Source organism: Panthera pardus, unplaced genomic scaffold (genome assembly GCF_024362965.1).
Source record: "Panthera pardus isolate Hobbes unplaced genomic scaffold, ASM2436296v1 HiC_scaffold_11, whole genome shotgun sequence".
NCBI classification, from domain to species: domain Eukaryota; kingdom Metazoa; phylum Chordata; class Mammalia; order Carnivora; family Felidae; genus Panthera; species Panthera pardus.
This window is the reverse complement of record NW_026526666.1, coordinates 92,249,788-92,272,580: the sequence shown is the minus strand read 5'-3', so window position 1 is coordinate 92,272,580 and position 22,793 is coordinate 92,249,788. Positions and strand designations below refer to the sequence as shown.

Below are 22,793 nucleotides of genomic sequence, written 5' to 3'. Positions count from 1 at the left end.
AGGTTGTTGGGATTTCACCCGTCATTCTCTGTTCCTCCTCCCTGCTTGCCGTCAGAATAAACATCGGAGGTCTTTGTGCCAAAACCCCTCGCCAGCTCAGGGAACAGAAGAAGCCGCACACACAGTAACAGGGGAGCCCGGGCAGAGAGGAGGTGGTGGGGAGAATCTGATGCGGAGCTACGGGGGCAGGGGGCTGCTCACGAGGCAGCCCAGGCGTTTGATGGAGAGCACCCTGGGTGCTGCAGGGGGTTGAATGGTGACCCCAAAAGATACATCCACGCCCTGACACCTGGGGACGTGACCTTATTTGGAAAAAGGATCTTTGCAGATATAATTATGTTAAAGATCTCCAGAAGAGGACAACCTGTACAACGTCCTTACAGGAGGCGAGGAGAGGAGAGGAAAGGGAGGAGGAAGCCGCGGGACAATGAAGGCAGAGACCAGAGACATACGGCCACAGGCGGAGGAACACCGGGAGCTAGCAGAATCTGAAAGAGGCAAGAAGGAGTCTCCCCAACAGCCTTCAGAGGGAACAAGACCCTGCTTGACACCTTGCTTTCAGAATTCGGGCCACCAGAGCTGTGCGAGAACACATTTCTGCAGCTTCAAGCTGCCCAGTTTACGGTAATTTGTCATGACAGCCCCAGGAAAGAAAGCAGGTAGAATCCCACACCGCCACTTGCTGTGCAGCTTTGGGTAAATCACTTAACCTCTCTGAGCCGACTTCCTCATCCACAAAACGGGGCAGTAAGATCTATCTCCTTAATTCATTCAACAGATAGCTACTGAGCATGTACTACGTTCCAGGTGCTATGTTAGGTACTAGAAACACGTGGTGAAGGAAACCAGATGTGGTTCTGCCTGCCTGGCACTGACGGTCCGGAGGAGAAGTCTGCAAAGAATCACGTGACCATTCAACTGCAGCTGTGGCCATGTGGTGCTGGGAGGAGCATCCCAGACGGGGGGGGGGGGGGGGGTGAGGGGGTGGGGGCAGAGGCTTCCCCAGGGAATAGATGCCTGAGTGGAGGGTTGAGGGCAAGGTAGGAGTAACTGGATAAGAGGAGCAGGGAAGGGCATGTGCAAAGTCCACGGTGCAGGAAGCACAGGCGCTTGGGGAGGCCACTGTGGAGAGGGGGGACAGGTGTGCTGAGAGATGAGGCGGGGTAGGCTGGGGGCCACGCTCCTGAGGGCAGTGGGAGCCGCGCGTGTTCCCACGTGCATCTGGAAAGATCACTGAGTTGCAGCGTGAGAACAAAGTGCTGACTGGAATGGAGGCAGGAAGACCAGTGAGGATGCCAGGAAGGGGCAATGGCGGCTGGGGCTGGGATGGCAGGTGGAGACAGCGAAGGGACCAGACCCAAGAGCTACTTAGGAGGTAAAACTATGGGGCCTTGAGAAATAACTATCGAGCACCCACAATGTCTGGCGCAAACAAAGTGTTTACTGGCTCCCCCATTACACAAGGGTCCCTCTCCTTTCCTGCACCAAAAGACCATGGTGGGGGCGGGGGGGGGGGGTAGGTCCACAGGTCGCAACACCTGTCACTGGCTTTCCTGGCCAAGGGTGGAGATGAGCACCCCAAATATACAGAACTTAGAAAATCAACTCACCATCCTGGAGGGAGAAGCTCAGAAGGTCCTGGGGGAAAAGGGGACAGGAATTAGCAATACGTTCGATACGTAACTAGCCTGCTTGTTTGAACAGCACTTACTGACTTTTACCAAGTGGGGGAACGAGACCGACAAAATATCTCTGCCCAGTGTTCTAGTGGTGAGCCAGCCACACAGGTAGGAAAATAAAGAAAGAAATGGGTAAGACTTTCAAGGAGGGAAACCCACTGATTCGACAACAGCCCGCGTCATAAGCTGCCTGCTGTAACTGCACCCTGAGCAGGTTGAGTGACATACCCAAGGGCACAGAGCAGAGCTCCTGCTTCCAAAAAGAGGCACCACAGCTTAGCACTCAGGAGCCCGGACTCTGGGGTCAGACTGCCAAGGTTCAAGTCCCGGCTGAGCCACCTGTCAAGCCGCATGACCCTGAACAAGTTACTTAACCTCTCGGTGCCTCAGTTTTCCCATTCATAAAATGGGGATGATCACGCACTCTAACTCATAAAGTGGCTTGCAGAATTAAATGGGCTAATATTTGTAAGGTGCTAGCACATAATGAGCACTGTTTAAGTATGAAATTAAAGCCACAGTAAATATTCAGTAACGGTAACTTACTATTAGCTCTGATCATCATCCTGTGATATTATGATGAACTGTTTTAGCTTTCAATGACCCCACCCCACTAGAAGCGATTTCTAGGCTGACTCTGAAAGGAAATCATTTGTTCTTTCCCCCGCAGCCAGCTGCACCCCCTGGGTGGTGGGTGTACCTGAATGATCACCAATGGGTCGTCCTTCAAGATGGGGTCCTTCAATAAAATGGCAGCAAACACGTCTGCTCCTTCGCCTCCCAGACCGTTGGCAAAAGCGGTCATGGTTGGCAAGACGGCTCCAGGCAACTCCAGCCACTTCACCAGGCCCGCCACAAACTCCGTGCAGAAGGAGCTGTAAGACAGACATGGCTTAGATCCCAGGGCTCCCAGAACACGTCTCATGAGGCCACTGGGAAGTTCGGGTGAGATGCGCTCATGGGTGTGAACAGCCAGCTTGTACAAAAACCACGGTGACCGCGACCCACGGAAGGAGACAGAGAGCCAGAAACTTAATTTCAGGTGATGTGGATCTTAGCTTCTTCTCCCACCAGAACTTTCACCAAAGCAGCTGATGAACCACAGGAAGGAGGGTAATGAGCAGTTACTGACAGGTGCCCTGCGCCCGGCCTGTGCTGGGGGATTGAGGAATCAGAGGAACAAGGCACCCCCGCCTCAGGGGAGAAGCTCACAGACACGTACGTGACTCACACACCCTCGTGCCCTGCCACAGGCCAGGCCAGAGGCAGGAATGGAGCCCCATGTGTCCAGAGAGGCAGTGCCCAGACCCACCTGCAGAGGTGAGGGGCAGCTGCTAGAAGCTGCTAGAAAAGGCATCCTACAGGTGATTTGATTTGCTGCTGTCGGAAATCACTGAGGACATGCTTTCAGGAAAGAAGCCGGCCACCGCAGGAGCAGGTAAGCGCACAGGAAGGGTCTTTCCCCCCACGGTGCCCATGGCCGTCGTCTGCTTTAGTCCCACAGGAGTCCCTGGGCAGGTGATGGACCCCTGGAGGACCCCAGGAGGAAAGGGACCCCTGAGCTGTGGGAAGCACACAGCGTTTGGGAGACTGGGACAGAGTCCACATCAGGCTTTGCTTCAAAGCCACCAACGTTCCTCACGGTGACCGTGGTGAACCAGGTGGGGGGGTGGGGGGCCCCCGGAGCAGAGGGTCAATTAGGAGGTGAGTCCACCAGTCCAGAAAAAAAAGGCTGAGGCCTAGAGGCCAAGTCTTTCTGCAAACCCACGTCCCAGCCTGCCTCGACTACACTACCCTGGGGCTCATGCTGGCTTCTGCACCCTGGGTTCTGACGGGGCCAGGGTGGAATCAGGTCTCCCCAAAACAAATTGAGCTCCCTGGTGGTGTGGGCAACCTCAGGGGGCCCCCATGGATCCCAGGCAGCCCACCCACCCCCTCCCTAGAGCCGCCAGTGCCCAAGCCCAGTGGAGAGGTCGCTGCGGGCCAGCTACAATCCTGCCCTGACAGTGTTATGGTTCAGTCTCCAGGAAGCAAGACTGGCCGCCAGGCCGAGCTGCACTGCAGCCTCAACAGAAGCCTCAGCCAACCCTGCAGGGACATAGGAGACCCTTCAGGGCTGCCCCCAGTGGGGACTTTCCATGCCCGCCCCATCAGGCCATCACTGGAAGAGGGCTGCCCAGGAAGGGGGCAGAAGTGTGGGCAAGACGGCTCTCCTCAGCCGAGGCAGCCCCGGCCGTGCGGGCAGCCCTGTCTCAGCAGTGGTGGGAGGAGGCCATTCCCGAAGGGACATCTGAGTAATGTGGCACCGTGCCAAGTAAACTGACCTCCTCTTGCCCCAGTTTCCCTATCTGCAAATGGGTTTAAGAGACCAACTTCAAATTTGTTTAATGTTTATTTACTTTGTGTGTGTGTGTGTGAGAGAGAGAGAAAGAGAGAGAGAGAGTGTGGGGGAGGGGCAGAGAGAGAGGGAGACCCAGAATCCAAAGCAGGCTCCAGGCTCTGAGCTGTCAGCATGGAGCCTGACGTGGGGCTTGAACTCACGGACTGAGAGATCATAACTTGAGCCGAAGTCGGACGCTCAACCGACTGAGCCATCCAGGCGCCCTGAGATCAACTTCATTAAGTTGTTTGAGGACTCAATGAGATGATACATACGAAGCATCCAGAGCAGGGCCTGGCATGTAGGAGATCCTCAAGTCATGTCAGCTGGCCTCACTGCTTTGGTTATAACGTGGCCAAGGGAGGCAGTGGAGAATAGGTTTCAGAGTCAGGCTCTGAAGTCCGGTGCCCGGGGAGTCCTGGCTCCCTCAGCGGCTGGGTTCATGTCCTTACTTCACTTCTCTTAGCTTCGTTTTCCTCTGCTATAAAATGCGGATGTGCCTCAGAGATCGGATAGAAAGATTAAGTGACATCGTAATAGGGCCTGGCACCTGATAACCCTTCAATAAATGCTAGCTATTGCTACTACAATTATAATTTACCCGACTGCAATCTACTGGGATAACCCCGGGGGTGGTTACATGGGTGTGTATGGAGGCAGGAAACGACGTAGTGAACTAAACATTCCTTCGGAGTAAACTAAGCAGGGCCTGGCCCTGTGTCCAACAAGAAAGTCTTGGATGTAGACAAGCATCTCCTAATAAGAGTGGAGGGGTAGAGAGCACAGCCTCTGGTTCAAATCTCAGCTCTGTCACTGGCTGTGTCATCTTGGACCAGTTACTCAACCTCCGTGTGCCTCAGTTTCTTGGTCTATAGAATGGTGGCGATAATGACGAAACCCATTTCACAGGGTGGCCGACCGGATTAAGTAAGTTAACATTTGGCCTTGTGCTCAGAACAATAGCTGGCCCGTATAAAGCGCTATGCGTGTGTTTCTTTAAAGGAACAAATGAATAAATATGGTCGTAAAGCGGCAGCACAGCCATTGATTAATCAACAAACAGCGTTTAGATCAGCGGGGTTTTGGTAATCGCTTCTAATGTGGTTGTTGGTTTATCGAAATGTGTGATATCAGCAGCAACCGTGATCACAAAAGACAATCACAGAGCAACCATCCGTCAGTCCCTGCGCTAGGTAAGCGCCTTCTACACACCGACTCATTTACTTCTCGCCATACCCCTACCAGGGACGGACGTGTTATTTTTACTCCAGTCCAGAGATCAGGAAACCTAGACCCAGAGAGGTGACATGACAGCTCTAGGGTTCAAACCCCCATCTCCATGACACCAGGGGCCGTGTTTAACCACCGCAGAGACTGCCCCTGTCCAGGGATTATATTCCCGGGCACTCACCAAGCTCTGGGCACTGGCTGGGCAGGTGCATCAAACGTCCCCTTGCATCCTGCGCCACCCCTCCCCCCCTTCCCCACGGATGGAGCACGTGGGCCGCAGAGGTTCAATGCCATATCGAGACAAAGCCTCAACAGGAATCCAGCGTTTCTCACGATGAGTCCAAAGCTCCAGCACCAGGGGCCGGCAAACTACCCACGTGGGCCAAAGCTGGCCCTGCTCTTGTAAATGAAGTTTTATTGGAATACAGCCACGCTTATCCTTTACATGCTGTTCCTGGCTCCTACCAGGCTATGGCAGCAAAATTGAGTGACGGCCACAGCAGCTACGTGGCTCGCAAGCCTAAAATACCTGGCCCTTTACAGAAAACGTTTGTGGTCCCCTACTCTACCCCATTAATTTCTCCATGCTTAATAAACAGAGTTAATTTTAGGGAATATTATCTGTGATGTTTATGGCTCAGATAATAAATACATTAAAAAGGCTTGCTTTTATGTCCCACGTGACAAAAAAATCCAGAGTGTTTTTCTAAAGATTACTGAAACTGGGGCACCTCGGGTGGCTCAGTTGGTTGGGCACCAGACTTTTGATCTCGGCTCAAGTCATGATCTCATGATTCCTGAGCTCAAGCCCCGAGTGGGGCTCTGTGCTGATGGCTCAGAGCCTGCCTGAGATTCTGTCTCTCCTTCTGTCCGCCCCTCGCCTGCTTGGGTGCGCTCTCTCTCTCTCTCACTCAAAATAAATAAATAAACTTAAAAGGAGAAAGATTACTGAAATCAACAAGTATAGCTGGGTTGTAAAATGACTGAAGTCATTTTTAAAATGTGTTTTAGGCCTAAGAAAACAGAGATCTCGTGGAATGAACTGACAACTGGATTGTAAACTTTCAGAAAGGAAATACCCCAGGGCAAGTGCTTCTGGCCAGGCAAAAGCATGTGTGCTTAAAGTGGTACCTGGATGTGTGTGTGTTTGGGGGGCTGGCGGCACACAGGTGATGACTCACTTCTCCGTGTGCCATCCTAGGTGGTGCCCAGCACAGGCCTGGCACACAGTGCAGGCTCATGAACATTTGTGGGGTTTGTAAAAACTTTAAAACAAATGTCTTTTTAATTAAAATTTGTTTTTAAATTTTAAAAATTTTTAAACATTATTTTATTTTATTTTTTTATTAAAATTTTTTTTTAATGTTTATCCATTTTTGAGAGAGAGAGACAGAGTATGAGCAGGGGAGGGGCAGAGAGAGAAGGAGACAGAATCAGAAGCAGGCTCCAGGCTCTGAGCGGTCAGCACAGAGCCCGATGTGGGGCTTGAGCCCACGAACCATGAGATCATGACCTGAGCCGAAGTCGGACACTCAGTCGACTGAACCACCTACGCGCCCCTAACTTTTTTTTTTTTAAGTGTTTATTTATTTTTGAGAGAGAAAGAGACAGAGCACGAGCAGGAGAGGGGCAGAGAGAGGAGACACAGAGTCCGAAGCAGGCTCCAGGCTCCGAGCTGTCAGCACAGAGCCTGATACAGGGCTCGAACTCACGAACTGAGAGATCCTGATCTAAGCCAAAGCTGGATGCTTAACTGACTGAGCCACCTGGGTGCCCCACGAACATCTGCTGATGTGAACAAAGTACACAAAGTTCTCCCCACTGTGTACTGGCTTGTCAGCTACACCAACCTGTATGGGAGGCTCTGGGGACTTACAGGTGAACCAGGCAGGCCCTGCCCTCCAAGAGTCCAAACTGGAGGGGTGGTGGGTATGGGAAGAGCGTGGTGGTCGCAGGGCTGGGTCGCTGAACATGTGGCTGGAGAAACACCCTGGTCTAGGGTGTGGGGAGGGTCCCAGAGGTGCCCCCCAAGTAGAGGGCTGTGTTCAAGTATTCAGCGGGACGGATGAAGATAAAACACAAACAAAACAAATAAAAACCCAGCTAAGACCTAAAGCATGGGGAAGTTTACTCACGGGGGACCTTTGGGGAGGAAGTCCTGAAAATACTGCAGACGCAAAAAATCTCCTGTCATTTCCTGCCCTCATCTGTCGCTTCCCCTCTCGGTGATGGTATTTCTGTCCTTCTAGCCCCACCCTCCACCTTGAACTTTGGGGCCATAGACAGCTCCTCCCCCTGCCCCATCCACAGCATCCAACCTGTCCCTGAGTCAACTCCATTCTCCCCAAGGAAAGTCTTACCTGTGTGCGCCCCCCCCACCCCCACGCCTACCCCCTGGGGTCTGTGTCTCACAGTCCTGGGGAGACACAGAATCCTAAAGCAGGCTCCAGGCCCTGGACCACTCCGTCTGCCTCTCTACGCCCCCTCGTCTTGCTTCTAAACTCTCTCCCCCAAGAACCCTCAAAGGCTTGGAGGCTTTTCACAGCTCTGCTATTCTGACTCCAAATGTGTGATTGAAACACATCCGTCCAAGATACCAGCAACAACAGATACTAATGTTGTCATTAAACCCATCAATCTTTTGTTCCTATGACACCTGGTTTGAACTCATCCGGGCACTTACCCCATCTGTCTAGTATAATGGTAGTCAGTTATTTGGGTGCCTTCCCCCATCCTGACCATAAGCCCCTAGAGGATAGGAGCCAGGCCTTGCTTGTTTTCTCCACAGGGCCTAGCACGACACCCAGCACAGAGTAGGTGCTCAACGAAGGCACGCTGCATGCATGAATAAGCATCTTTTCTCCATTAGGCTGTGTCCCGTTTATGGGCAGGGACAGCATCGGCCTTGTCCATCTTATTTGCGTATTCCTTCCATGTACTCCAAATCATGCCTGGCACAAAGTAGGTGCCCAGAAAATGCCTGGTGAAGGTATGAATGAGTGAGTACTGAAGGAAGGCTATCTAATCCTCTAGACTGTGAGCTCCTTCAAGGCAAGGGCAATGACTTTCTCCTCTTTGCCAGTAATACCCGGCAGGTGGCTTGGCTGTCAGTAACTGCCTCCCCAAGGAAGCATGACATTTCCTCTGTAAGGACAAAGGCACTCACCTTTGCTCAGGTTCTGGAAATAGCTGGGACAGGGAGATGCCACAGAGGGCGGCATAGGCAAAGCGGTTGGCCTCAGCCAGCTCCCGGCCCACGGGCAGATGAGGCTCCCCCTCCACGGCTGGCTCGGCCACCGGAGGCAGCCCCTCACTTGAACTGTTGCACGTGGCCATTTCCAGCCCTGCAGGAAAAAAAAAAAATCTCAGTGAAAAACGCAAACGGGGGTGAGGGGTTAGGCCAAAGTTACTTAAATGGACACAACAACTACCAATCATGAAAGAAAAGACTGATAAATAGGCCTTCATCATCTTCGAGAGAGTGAAAACACACACCATGGACCGGGGGAAGATATTTTCAGTATGTGTATCAACAAACGATTTGTATCCTTAGTATATAAACAACTCTTAGAAGTCATGGTGAAATAGAAATGAGGCAAATTTAAAAACTGGCAAAAGACTTGAACAGGCACTTCATAAAAAGATATCCAATGGCCCAATAAGCACACGAAGAGGTGTTCAACACCATTAGTCATCAGAGAAATAAAATTAAAACTCCAAGACGCTGCTACTCACTCATCAGAATGGCCAAAATTAAAAGCCTGACAATCCTAAGTGTTGGTGAGCACAAGGGACACACGGAACTTGGACACACGACTGAGGAGAGTATTCATGGTACAACCTCTTGGAAACTGGTTTGACTTTATCATTAGAGCTAAACGTGTTTTATACGCAATTCTATACCCCAGCAATTCTACTCCTGAGAAATGAGGGCTTTTGTCCACCACAGGGCATGTACACGAATGCTCACAGAAGCTTCGTTCATAATAGTTGCAAGCTGGAAGCAAGCCACATGTTTGTCCACGGCGGAATGGGTAACTTTGCCATATTTGTAGCAGGGAATATTACAAAACAATGAAAAAGAATGAAGCCTGGCTAACCACAACAATAGGAGTGAGCCTCACAGACACAATGATAAACAGATACACTTATCTGCGGAACTGAGTTCATTCCATACCTTCCCAGTCTAAGGTAAAAGAAGACAGAAGACAGGTTGCCCATGGCAAGCCATAAGTATTGGCTCAGAAGGGGCACAGTGAGGCTTCCGGGTGATGGAAATCTTCTCCATCACCCAGTGCTGATTACATGTGTATGAATACGTTTAAAAACTTATCAAGCTGTATGCTTAAGATTTGTGCACTCTGTGTATGTTATGCTTTAATGAAAGGAAGGAAAGAAGGGAGGGGAGGAGGTCTCCTTTCTCCCCTCCTTTTATTCTTTCTTTCCTTCCCAGGGGCAGAAGGGGAAGCAGGGAAGGCAGGGGAGGGAACAAACCAAGCCAAGCCAGGCATTCAAGGGGCAGGAGGGGTCCTGGGAGTGGATACCAGGAAGGGAACCCGCCTCGACCACAGGGCACTGTGGATATGAATGCAGGCTCAGAACCAGACAAACCTGGGCACGAATCCAAGCACCTCCATCTGATAGATATGGAGCCCTGGGCAGCTCAACCTCTCTGCACTCACATTTCTTCACCTGCCGATGGGACTATAACATTATCTGCCTGGAGGAACTGTGTTAGCAGTAAATGACATAGCCATGTAGGTTAGTATTTGTAAAGCACTTAGCACAAAGCCTGCCAAAGGGCCCATGCCACATAAATGTCTGTTAAGAAAATAAATGCATTAAAAAAGTCAACAAACAAATCACTGAAATGCTCAGCACGGTGCCCGGCACACAGCAAGGTGTATAGATAACGGCAAGAGCTAACATTACGTGCCTGTTGCTGGGGGCCAGGCCCTGGGGCTGCAACGTTAACATGTTCAGTCTTGGCTAACTCTATGAGCCCAGGCATCACCATAATGTCCAGGCTCAGAGGAGAAGTAAATGAGTCCGGGTCACCCAGCCAGTAAATTGCAGACTGGAGCCCAAAGCCAGAGCTCTTGGCCACTACCTCTGTTTAAATACTCATCACAACTGCCAAGAGATATCAAGTCTAATACCCACACTCAGCACTGCCTTTGGCCCATAAATGCATTCTTCTCCAGCTGAGCAATAAAAATGTTTATCCTCAGGGGTGCCTGAGTGGCTTAGTCGGTTAAGCGTCCGACTTCGGCTCAGGTCATGATCTCGCGGTTTGTAAGTTCAAGACCCACCTCGGGCTCTGCTGTCTCCCTCTTTCTCTACCCCTTCCCCATTTGTATGCGCGCGCTTTCTCTCAAAATAAATAAATAAACTTAAAAAACAATTTTATCCTCAAAATATTACTTCTACAGAGGAGTTATTAAAAGTCCGTGCAATATTAAATATTAAAAAGTCTGTGAAACTAAATATTTCGTTAGTTTTTTAAAGTAACCCTGAAGCAACAAGTCAACTTGTGTAGAAACATAATAGTTTGCAAAGCACTTTACAATGCACTTAAATCTCACAACTACTATGTACGGTTAAGAAGGACATGAGCTATTAGGATTCCCTCCTGTAGCTGAGAAACAGGCTCAGAGAGGCCAAGGGCTTTTCCCAAAATTACACAGTAACTAAGTAATGAAAGTCACACCAGACTTCCGGCTCCAAACCCTGGGTTCTTTCCTCTACGTATGCACAGGGATCCTTCTTCCCTTGTTTCAGATGAAGGAACCGAGGCCCAGAGAGGTTAAGACCGTGGTTAGTGTCACCCAGCAAGACTGGCCTCCAATGGTTGCTCCAGAAACCCAAGTTTGAGGTTCGCAGCAGATCTCCCTGGCTCACAGGATCAGCCCAGACCGTGGTGGTGGACAAAGGGGACAACAAGTCACAAACGAAGGGGCAGGGGCAGCGCCCAGCCATGATGTGGCAGGCTTAGTGATTTAATCCACTCCATTCAGAGGCCGTGGTAATTGTGCCTCTCATCCAGAAGAGCCCAAGGTGGTATTTTATCGGGCTGGTACTTGGAGGGCCCCACGTTAGTTCTCAGTTCAAGAATAAACAGCCTTCCAGTCAGAGAAGCACGAGCTGGCCTGTCTCTATCCACAGGGGAGAGGGGATGAGCTTGGGGCACAAAAAAGCTCTGATCAGGTCAAACTGCCTCATAATCCCTTCTCTACACAGCAGCTGGAGTGGCCCTTTTGTCATATATACCAATCATGTCACTTGCCCGCTTAAAGGTCTCCAAAGGCGTCCCCTCACACCAGGACGCACACTAATCCCCTTAGGATGGCCCTTGCCTGGCCCTGGACTCATCTCACGCCCCCCAACCCGGCCTGCTCACTACACCACGGCCACACTGGCTGGCCATCGATGTGCTTGCAAATATGCAAGCTGGTCCCCCCTCCAGGCCTTTATACCTGCCGTTCCCCTGCCTGGGACACTCTTCCTCTGACCTTCACATCATTCTGCTTCAGCCTGAATGTCACCTCCTCTGAGAGGCCCTCCCTGACCTCTCAGGCTCAAGTACTCCTGCCCTTCTACCCTAGCACCCTGTTCTAGCTTTATACTTACTCCCGTCTTAAATAATATACAATGCAAATTATTTATTTACCCATGTATCCCAATAGAACATACGCTTGAGGGAGGCCCCTGGTTGTTTTGTTTTTTGTTTCTTTTTTACTGCCATGCTTCTAGCTCTCTGAACAGGCTGTGGAATATTGCAGGCATTCGATAAATATGTGCTGGGTGAGTGAAGAAGGGAACGTGATGTGTGACACCCTGGTCCGGGCCTTGGGACAGATCAGGTGACAAACTGACAAATTCCCTGCTTGCGTTCTGGTGGGACACAGGCAGCAATCCAGCAATATATAATAATAATCTAAGTAACTTGCCCAAGATCATGTGGCTGGTAACTGGCAGAACTAGAGTCACAGTCAGGTCTGACGGTCGGATCCACGAAGGGATCATCGGGGAAGAAGCATCCGGATGAGGGGGATGCGAAGTGATGTGGCAGGAGTGGGTGACGACGGTGTGCAGTTGAAAGGGACCGCTCTAGCGGAGGCCTGCGGGACGCAAGGGCGACAGCCGGGCGGGTGGATAGGAGAGGGTATTCCGTAGAGGAAGCCGTGCGGTGGTAGAGACAGACAAGTAAACAGACGATGACAAACCAGCAGGATAAACGTAAGGGCAACACGGGTGGAGGGATACAAACAGGGGCCTGCCACCCAGAACCGGCTTCCGAGAGAAGGTAGCGGTCAGACAGGGGTGAGGTCGACAGCAAGAGCATGTTCTGGGCACAGGGGACAGCACGTGTCAAGGCCCAGAGGTACAAGAGAGAAGATGCTTTAAAATTTTTTTTTCTTTTAATGTTTATTTATTTTTTGAGAGAGAGAGACAGAGTGTGAGTGGGGGAGCAGCAGAGAGAGAGGGAGACACAGAGACAGAAGCAGGCTCCAGGCTCTGAGCTGTCTGCACAGAACCCGATGTGGGGCTCGAACTCATGAACCGCGAGATCATGACCTGAGCTGAAGTCGGATGCTTACCGACTGAGCCACCCAGGCGCCCCTAGAGGGAAGATGCTTTTGAAGAACCAAAAAGATGCCCGGTCAGACTTCATTGTGAAGGCAGTGGCCGTGGGGGCGGGGAGCTGAGTTAGGGTATGGGTGGATGTCTTGGTACTAATATTTTGCCTGTGAGATTGTAATTATTTTAAGATAAAGAACTTTTTAAAAAGCAGCGGGATGTCTCTATAGCATGGCAAAAACCTTAAGTTCCAAGTAAATTAAAAGCAAATGTTCACCTTACCCCAAATTAACCAGTTCATTCTTTTATTTATTTATTTTTGAGAGCGAGCGAAGAGAGAGAGAATGGCAGAGACCGAGGGAGAGAGAGAGAATCCCAAGCAGACTCCGCAATGTCAGTGCAGAGCCTGATACAGGGCTCGAACCCATGAACCGTGAGATCATGACTTGAGCTGAAATCAAGAGTCGGATGCTTAACCGAATGAGCCACCCAGGCACCCAGAACTAGTTCATTTAATAAATATACGTTTGATCTTGGCCAAAAGGTCAAGAAGCAATTAATTTAATAAATACATATCGGCACCTATTACATGGAAGGCGTCATCCTACATGCTATGCAAACAGCGGAGACTAAGACAGACAGACAACAGCCCTCCATCATGGAGATATGTTCCAGGGAAGGAGACAGACAGTAAGTAAACTCATATTTACAATAAGACAATTTTAAATAATGGTGAGGGTTTGAGGAAAAAGAAACCTTAAATAACACGTACCCAGATTTCAGAAAACAGTTGCTGGCTTCCCCTGGCCTCTCCTCTCTCCAAGTCTGGAAACAGGCTGCTCAGCTTCCTGAAGGTTCTTGGAGAAATATGCAAATTGCCCTAGTGGGGAGCAAACCAGAAAAACCAGCCTGTGGGTCCATAGGGTGTGGGATCTGGAGGAGGAGGAGAGAGAAAGAGGCATCTGTTAGCTAATGCTTTGTCCTCTGGGCCTTTGCCCCAGTAGGTTCCCCTACCTGGGATACTTTTCTCTGCTAGACGGCAGGCAGCGGCCATCACTGAGCACAGCCCTGGCATTTCCCCTGGGCTCGTGCATTTGTTGTCTCATTTAATATCTCTGTTCTGACTTCTCCTAACTTGAGATGTGGTCGCAGCGCCCAGCTCCACGATTAGCCTGGCAGTAGCTGGCAGGCACCGGATCTCCTTCATAGCTGTACCTTGTGCCCTGAGCACATACCAGCCACGGAGGGAGTGTTCAGAAAATGTCTGTTGCAGGAATGAATGAATGAACTAGCTTTTAGGCTTAAGCAAGAGCCATATTTTCCTGCTAATTCTCTCCCCAAAGGTGCTCCTGTTCTTATTCTTTGCTGGAGCATCAGAGGAGCAGGGGAGATGGGACAGGGGGCCAAGCAAGCATCTGGAATTACCCAGGGTTCCCCACAACCTCAGATAATCTGCGCTTCCTCCTACTGGCCATTTTCCATGCCAAAGAACCAGAGTATGATTTTCTGCCTCTTTAATCCTTAAAAAAATTTTAAGTTTATTTATTTATTTTGGGGGAGAGAGAGCGAGAGAGTGAGCGGGGCAGAGGCAGAGAGAGAGGGAAGAGAGAATCTCAAGCAGGCTCTGCACTGTCAGCACAGAGCCCAAGGTGGGGCTCGAACTCACGAACCATGAGATCATGCCCTGAGCTGAAATCAAGAGTTGGACGCTTAACCGACTGAGCCACTCAAGCACCCCACCTCTTTAATCCTTTTTAAGGAATTATCAGGGATAACGTCCTTCTCCTGGAGATGCCCTTCCTATGGGGCATGGCAAAGTGACTTCACCATGCCTACAAACTACGAGATTCAAGCTGTGAGTCCAACCATGTTAAAAAATGCAGAGGAGACAAAATGGCTGGAAATAGTCTCTCAAATTCTCCATGAAAGGTGAGATAGCTGAGGCTTTTCTGCCATACATATGTGTTGCTTTTGCATTCTGAAGAAATGCATATCTGGTACGTGTATCTGTCCAGAGAGTGGAGACTGTTAGGACTCCTATCAGGATGGCAACGGTGGCTGTCTCTAATCGAAGCAGGGGGCTCTTGGATTCTGGATCATCTTAATTGTTTTTCTTTATTAATTATGTTTTGTGAATTTTCAGTAATGTGTTGATTTTATGATCCAAAAAAGGACATGATTTTATTTATTTTTATTTTCTATTTTTTTAATGTTTATTTATTTCTGAAAGAGACAGAGACAGAATGCGAGCGGGTTAGGGGCAGAGAGAGAGGGAGACCCAGAATCCGAAACAGGCTCCAGGCTCTGAGCTGTCAGCACAGAGCCCGACGCGGGGCTCAAGCTCACAAACCACGAGATCATGACCCGAGCTGAAGTCGGACACTCAACCGACTGAGCCACCCAGGCACCCCAGGACGTGATTTTAACTTATAACATGGGTTGCTGACACAGGCTTATTCATACTGGCTGGGGAGAGCTGATTCAACAGGTCACTGGCAGCCTGAGATAGGCCACAGTGGGAGTATTTCTACTATAGAAATTGGCAGATGCTACAAATGATGGATTTTATTTTCCAAAGAGGTGGTTAACAGTACATCACTGGATATACAAAATGATTCCAGGTATGTTTTTTGTTTTTTAAAAATTTTTGAGGAGACAGAGAGAGAGAGAGCGAGCACGAGCAGGGGAGGGGCAGAGAGACAGGGAGACACAGAATCCGAAGCAGGCTCCAGGCTCCAAGCTGTCAGCACAGAGCCTGCCTGATGCAGGGCTTGAACCCATGAATCATGAGATCACGACTCGAGCCAAAGTTGGCTGCTTAACCGACTGAGCCACCCCCCGCGACCTTCCAGGTATGTTTTTTAAAACAGTTTCACAGAACAAAAAGATCACTAGGAGGGGTGCCTGGGTGGCTCAGTCAGTTAAGCGTCCAGCTCTTGTTTTCTGCTCTTGCCTTTCATGAGATCGAGCCCCGCGTCGGGCTCCTTGCTGTCAGGTCACTATCTCTTGGTGGCAGGGTTGTGGGACTAGAACTTATTGGGTTTTGTTCTATTTTTCTGTATTTTTGACATTTTCTGTCCTGAGCTTTCATTGATGCTTTCATAAAGAAAACAATTTTTGTATTTTTAAGTTTATTTATTTATTCTGAGAGAGAGCGAGAGAGTGTGTTAGCAAGTTGGGGAGGGGCAGAGAGAGAGGGAGAGAGAAAATTCCAAGCAGATTTCGCACTGAGCCCGACGTCGGGCTCGATCCCACGACTGTGAGATCTTAACCTGAGCTGAAATCGAGAGTTAGATGCTTAACCAACAGAGCCACTCAGGAGCCCTGAAAAGAAAAGCAAATTTTTTTTTTTAACATTTATTCATTTTTTTGAGAGCCAGAGAGAGAGTGTGAGCAGAGAAGGGGCAGAGAGAAAGAGAGAGAGAGAGAGAGAGAGAGAGGGAGGGAGAGAAAGAGAGACAAAATCTAAAGCAGGCTCCAGGCTCTGAGCTGTCAAGACAGAGCCCGATGCAGGGCTCAAACTCACACGCGGTGAGATCATGACCTGAGCCGAGGTCAGAGGCTTCACCAACTGAGCCACCCAGGCGCCCCCCGAAAAATTTTTTAATTAAAAACAACGTTGCTCTTGCCCCAGAAGAGGAGTGCTTTACCTCAGAAAGCCCTGGTCTCATGTAGCCCACCAAGCCCACGGGGCTGAGGTCCCAGTTAAGTCCCATTCCGTTGACCAATAAACAGGTCTTGTAATCAACAAGATGGACAGGGGGTAGTGTGACCCATCTACCCAGTTTGTTGTGATGGAGGAGCCCCTGGTCCCAACCCTACGGACTGTCCACTTGCATGGGTTGGGTCCCCCAACTATGCCAGCTGAGGGAGTGTGGTGACAGCTCCCCAGCTCACTGAGGGAGTGTGGTGGGGCTGGGAGATGTACCCTTGAACTGTATACACTGGTCCTCACAGGGGACTCTCCCCCTTGGTCTGATTTAGCATCAGGATCCGGTCCAAGTTGAGCTGAGATGCCCAAGTATGTCTGACAAGCTAAACCGATTTCGAGAGGGAGAGCTGGATTCCTGCAGTGAGAAAAAGACCTTGCTGGTCGGGGCCAGTGGTGACTCCATGCCCTGGGGCCACCTAGTGTGCGCACAGCTGGTCCAGCAGCACCCACGGCCTTGGAGGTCACCGATGGACAGAGTAGCTTCTAGTCCAGGTACTGTGGAGACACCAAGAACTCCGAGAAAGGCCTGCACTTGACCTGCACTTGACCAACTGGCAGGGACAGAACATATACATGGTGAGAATGAATGGGGTGAACACTCAGCCATGGCTAGCCTGCACAGCCCAGGCCCAGGACGGACAGGCATGCCAGAGCGGGCCTTGTCATGATGGTCTGTGATTATGAGTTTTATCTAGCCAGCTACATTACCTACCACCGAAAAAACAAAAACAAAAACAAAAACAAAAGCAAAAACAAAAACTGGTTGAGCTATTTTTGTCAGTAGTGAGGGCAGAGAGCCACTCCACATCTGTCCTCGGCTCTGCATGCACCCACAGTAGGCACTCAACCGATAATCGTTAACTAACGCCATAAACAACACAACGGGATTTCTCCTTGGGGGGGGATGAAAACTTCCAAAGTCAGCACCAAGGAGAAAACCAGTATGATCAATATTATCCTTGGACGTCCTTTAAATCACCCTTAAAACTCCATGACCTGAGCCTTTCTTTAGAAGATCACATGCAAGGATGGATTTCTTGTGTTTTTCTTACACGCCAGCCCATTATGGACTTTTTCCCCCGCTTGGAGCAGCCAGTGAACGCCAAGGTCAAATTTGATGTGAATGCATGTGTATGGAGAGGGCGGGGAAAGTGTTCTCTTTCTCTCTCTTTCCTTCTTTTCCTGGTTAACTGGTTACAGTTGAGTTTTTATGAGTGAGACTGAAGTACAATGAAATAAGCATCACTAGTGGGAAAACTACAATATCACGGAAGGGCTGGGGAATGAACTGTGTTGAAGCCAAGGAGGAAGAAAAGCACGTGACCGAAGAAATTCTTCACAACAAAGAGAGCCACAGCACCGTCCTTAGGCCAGAAACTCTGAAGATGGTAGTTCTGAGCTCATGCCCACACACACTCTTGGGATCATCCTAGAAGGGCGGATTCTAGACAGTTCCAGTTCATTCCCCACCTCCCAGTCCCCTCCAGCATTTTAGGAGAGACACCCATTCGTTCTATACCTCTATCTGGAACTTACGTGGGAAGCCAGTGGCAAACGTAGCATCTCAGGAGGTGTCCATGGCAACAGAAGAACCCAGAGGGTTTCAGACGATTCCACTACAGACCAGAAGAAAAAAGAGATGTTGGCCCAGAGGGAAAGGTCCTATCCCATCTCACCTCAGCAGCCTGGAGGATAGTAGGTGGTGGTGACAGCGTGCCCCTGGGGTAGATACTCAGGTTGTATGACATCTCGTCCACGTTGTGGTCGCCCCATTTCTCCCCGACTAGCACCCTGGTACAAGCCGAGATCATCTCAGGTGGATCCCAGCGGGAGTCTCCCCACCGGTTTCCTGCTCCGTCTGCTCTCCCCCCTGGCTGTCCACCACGCAGTGGCCAGCGAGCTCCGTCTCCCCCTGAAGTCAGCTCATGTCCCTTCTCTGCTCCAAACCTCTACTGATCCCCTTTCCATGCTCGACAGTTCTTCCAGTGGTGCCTGGTCCATACGCAACCTGGCCCCTGGCCTCTCTGCCCTCCGCCCCCTCTCCCTTCACTAGCTCTGCTCCAGCCACACCATCCTCCTTGCCGCTCCTGGAGCCCACCAGGCACGCTCTCATCTCAAGGCCTTTGCACTTGCCCGTTCCCTCTGCCCGGATTGCTGTTCCCGCAGACAAACGCATGGCCGGCTCTCTCGCCTCCCTCCTGTCTCTGTTCAAATCTCACAGTTCGGTGAGACCACCCTGTCCCTGCCTTCCACCCTAATCCTCTTTACCTGGCGCCTGCACTTGGTCCACAGCACGAATCACCGTCTGACCTACTAGATCATTTTCCGGTTTACACTTAGGCTCAGTGTCTATCTCTTCCTGCCCTTACGTAAGCACGGTAGGCACTTACGAACATTTGTTGAATGAATGGTGGTCTCTACTTGGGAGGAACTAGAATATAACGTGAGGCACATTTGCCGAGGAAGGAGGTGGGGGTGGGGAGGCAAAGCTTGTAATGATCCACACCATCCACTGGTTCTCAAACAGCCCCAAAGGGCCCCAGGGACTTCTCCTGGTCCGGCGGGTGAGGCGAGATACGGTGGGGACCTTCAATGCCCCACCTTCAAATTCTAACAGTAAAATAATCCACAATACCACCTTTGGGTATTTTCCACTCGAAAGAAATGAAAGCAGGGTGTCAAAGACATCTGCACACCCATGTTCATAGCAGCTAAATAAAAGGTGCATGTAACCCAAGAGTCCGTCAATGGATGAAGGGATGAACAACAATAAGAAAGGACTCGAGCCCACGGAGTATTACTCAGCCTTCAAAAAGGAAGGAAATCCTGACATATTACAACATGGATGAACCTTGAGGCCATTATGCTAAGTGAAATAAGCCAGTCACAGAAAGACAAATACTGCATGATTTCACTAATGGGAGGTACCTAGAGTAGTCCAAATTATAGAGACAGAAAGCAGAATGGTGGCCAGGGGCTGGGGGAAGGGGAACTAGACAGGTTTAATGGATCCAGAGTTTCAGATTTGCAAGTGGAAAAGTTCCGGAGATAGGTTGCACGACTATGTGCATATACTTAACACTATTGACCTGCACGCTTAAAAATGGTTAAGGTGGTAAGTTTTATGTTATTTTATCACAATTAAATTTTATTTATTTTTTATTTTTTTTAATTTTTTTAATGTTTATTTATTTTTGAGACAGAGAGAAACAGAGCATGAATGGGAGAGGGTCAGAGAGAGAGGGAGACACAGAATCCGAAACAGGCTCCAGGCTCTGAGCAGTCAGCACAGAGCCCGACGCGGGGCTCGAACTCACGGACCGCGAGATCATGACCTGAGCCGAAGTCGGCCGCTTAACCGACTGAGCCACCCAGGCGCCCCCACAATTAAATTTTAAAGAATTGTAAGCCACCCCCTTGCACACATCATTTCATTTCCTCCCAACCAACCCTACAAAGTAGGTATCTCCAATCTACGAGAGAGACAGAGAGGCCGTGAGAAATGAAGGTTAAGGTCACCGGGCAAGTAATGTGGGATTTAAATGCACCTGGGCCTTAGCCCAGAGGTAGCCATCTCAGCTATGATGCTGCACCACTCTCTTTAGTCTAGCTGATGTCCTGAGGTGGCCCAAAAGATTTCAAACACAAATTGAAAGCCACCAAACTACATGACTCTCACTAGTTCCCATCTGACCACAGGCTAGCACCCCGCTTTTCAGCCAGCCCAAGCACTTCTGGGACAGACCTAACCTGTCTTTCCATCTTCATTTTCCTCCAGTCCCCTTCTTCCAGCCAGGCCTTAGCCAAACTGCATTATCTGCGGCTTCTAGCCCACACTGGGATGCCCACCTCGGGCCTCAACTCATGCCGATCTCTCGGTGTCCAAACGATGTCCTTTTTCAAAAGTACAGTTTAATACTAAAATCAGCGAAGATTTCCTGCCAGCTTATTCTCATGAGCCCAATTCAGCCTCACAACCGCCTTATGAGGAAGAAACTATCATTGTCCCCATTTTACATATGAGAAAACTGAGGCCAATCGAGGTGAAGGCCACACATCTGGCAAATAGTGATGCCTGGATGCACCCCCACAGGCCTGTGTGACTTCAAACTCCAAATTCTTCTCCACTTTATCAAAGGGGCTCAGGGATTGCCATGAGCCTCCCTGGATTTGTGCAGCTGAACTGGGGCCTGCTGCCTCTGGACACTGCCCCCCCCCCCCCAGGCTTTCTCTGGCCAGCCCCTCACCTGCTCTCGGGTCTAACAGCTGCTTGCTTAAGTGCCAGTCTCCTCCCCTAGGAGGGTCAGGGTCAGAGTGGACAATGCTCAGGACATCAGTGCTTCTCCCCCCAGGCTCCTCAGCAAAAGAGCGGGCCCTACCCCTCCTCCCTCCCAGCAGACCCTGCATAACTTCCTTATCAAATTTGTCACCAATGCACAACGGATCGATTACAGGTTTACTTGTTTGTGGTCTGTCTCTCCAGAAAAAGCTCCACCAGGGCAGTGGCTTTTGTGTCGTTTCCCTGATGCTCCCTACAACAGTGCCTGGCAGAGAAGGCGCTCAATCCCTGTGTGTGGAATGTGACAGCAAGGGTTGTAAAGGCTGAAATGCTGACTGTTGCAAACATTCCGTTTCTCGAGCCAGGCAGGGAGCCTCCTCGCCTGGAAGTCAGCCACCCCCACCTCTGCCTCTTTCTTACATTTCTCTACTGAGGGCAGTAACAGGTTACCAACAGGGACACCGGAGCCTCTGAATAAATACACCTTTGCTTACACCTGACTTGGCAAGGCCTCTGATACAGGCCACACTTTGGACCATGCTTTACCATTTGAGAAGCATTCGGACGTGGTATCATCAACGCTATGCACTTTTATGACCCCTGCTGAATAACAATGACAGGCTCACAGAGGTGGTGGGTCACATCACAGCTATAGAGTGGCAATGCCAGGTTTATGGACTCTGAGGTTGGTTGGACCACTCTCTATCCACCGACCTTCCCACCCCCTACCAAATCCCTGGGGAGTTGGGGAGAACGCTCAGGCTGGCTGAGCATCTAGATAGAGGCCCACGAGGGTTTGAGGCTCTGAGGTTCAGTCTCTCTCTGCCCTCTTCACATACTTCACAGTTGGTGAGATTCCAATGGTCTCTCCTCTCTGCTCAGCCCTCCCAACCCTCCCCCCACTCCCCAAGAGCAGGATTTTATTCCATTCTTTGTAGTATACTCCCCAAGGGCAACACTTGCCTTGTTCGCTGCTGTATTTTCAGTGCCTAAACATTACACACTGGCACACAGTCGGTGCTCAATTAATATCTGTCCAATGAATGAATGGATAGCCCTAAAGCTTAACGGGGTTTCATATTTTCTGCAGTGAAATAAACCCTGAGTCAGGGAAAAGAGAACTAACACGTTCACTCCTACTTCGTGTTAGGCACTAGTCTTAGGTCAAGGCCCAGAGTCCAGCCCCGCTGTACTCCCAGCTGTGGCTCCAGAGAAAGGACATGGTGAACGTCTACTCTGTCTCTGTGCCCGGCACAGGTAACCCAGGTTTTAAAATGTTCTCCTCCCTAGGGGTACTGTCTCGGGGAAGTCATCTCTCCCAGCCTGTTTATCTAGCTGTCAAATCCCCTCAAAAGTTTAGTAGCGCTGGTCCTTCTTTCCTACTCTGTCAACAGGTGGCAGGGTGAGAAACATGGCCCATCTGTAATTGGGGGCTTTTTTCCAGAAGAAATTCCCAGCCCCACCTTGGAATTCTCAGTTTGAAGGTGTGCTGTGAGCTCAGAAAGCCGCAGGGGCAAGGAGAGAGGACATCAGGGGTGCCCGGAAGCCTTCTTCACCGGTTCGTGGAGGGGCCACTTGCGACAAGGGAAAGCCCGCGACCCTGTGTGACCTTGGGCAAGTTCCTTCCTCTCCCAGGACCAGAGCAGCGTCGTCACTTGCCAAGGGAGGAGCTGGGCGACCTTTAAGGGCTCATAGCCCTGAGCCGGGAGGCAGGGAATGGCCTGAGTGCTCTGCCCGGCCTCAGTTTCCCCATCTGTCGCCCTACGTAATTTCTAGAGGCACTTTCCCTTCTGAAAGAAACCAAGCAACAACTAGGCAGCCTGGGCACCTGCAGTCAACGCTGGGAGCAGTGTGAGGCCACTCCTCGGGAGGCCTGGCGCCCACGAGGGCGGAGAGTGGGGTGGGGGGGGCAAAGGCCCGCGGGGTCGGGTC

General features: G+C 50.5%; 1 protein-coding gene across 5 annotated transcripts in view; it reads right to left on the bottom strand.

Moving 5' to 3' along the window:
- The window catches only part of TMCO4 (transmembrane and coiled-coil domains 4), a 98,044-nt gene extending 79,796 nt beyond the window's left edge, over positions 1-18,248 (bottom strand). For 3 of the 5 annotated variants that reach the window (XM_019461586.2, XM_053898895.1, XM_053898896.1), the window contains exons 1-5: positions 18,119-18,247; positions 13,643-13,803; positions 8,456-8,633; positions 2,380-2,554; positions 1,611-1,638 (exon numbers count right to left, since the gene is read on the bottom strand). In XM_019461586.2, the coding sequence (XP_019317131.2) occupies positions 1,611-1,638; positions 2,380-2,554; positions 8,456-8,625 (373 nt within the window). In that variant the 5' untranslated portion in view covers positions 8,626-8,633; positions 13,643-13,803; positions 18,119-18,247. Of the gene's footprint in view, positions 1-1,610; positions 1,639-2,379; positions 2,555-8,455; positions 8,634-13,642; positions 13,804-18,118 lie in introns of all 5 variants that reach the window. The other 2 variants (XM_019461592.2, XM_019461589.2) reach the window with 2 other exon arrangements.
- Positions 18,249-22,793: the final 4,545 nt, after the last annotated feature.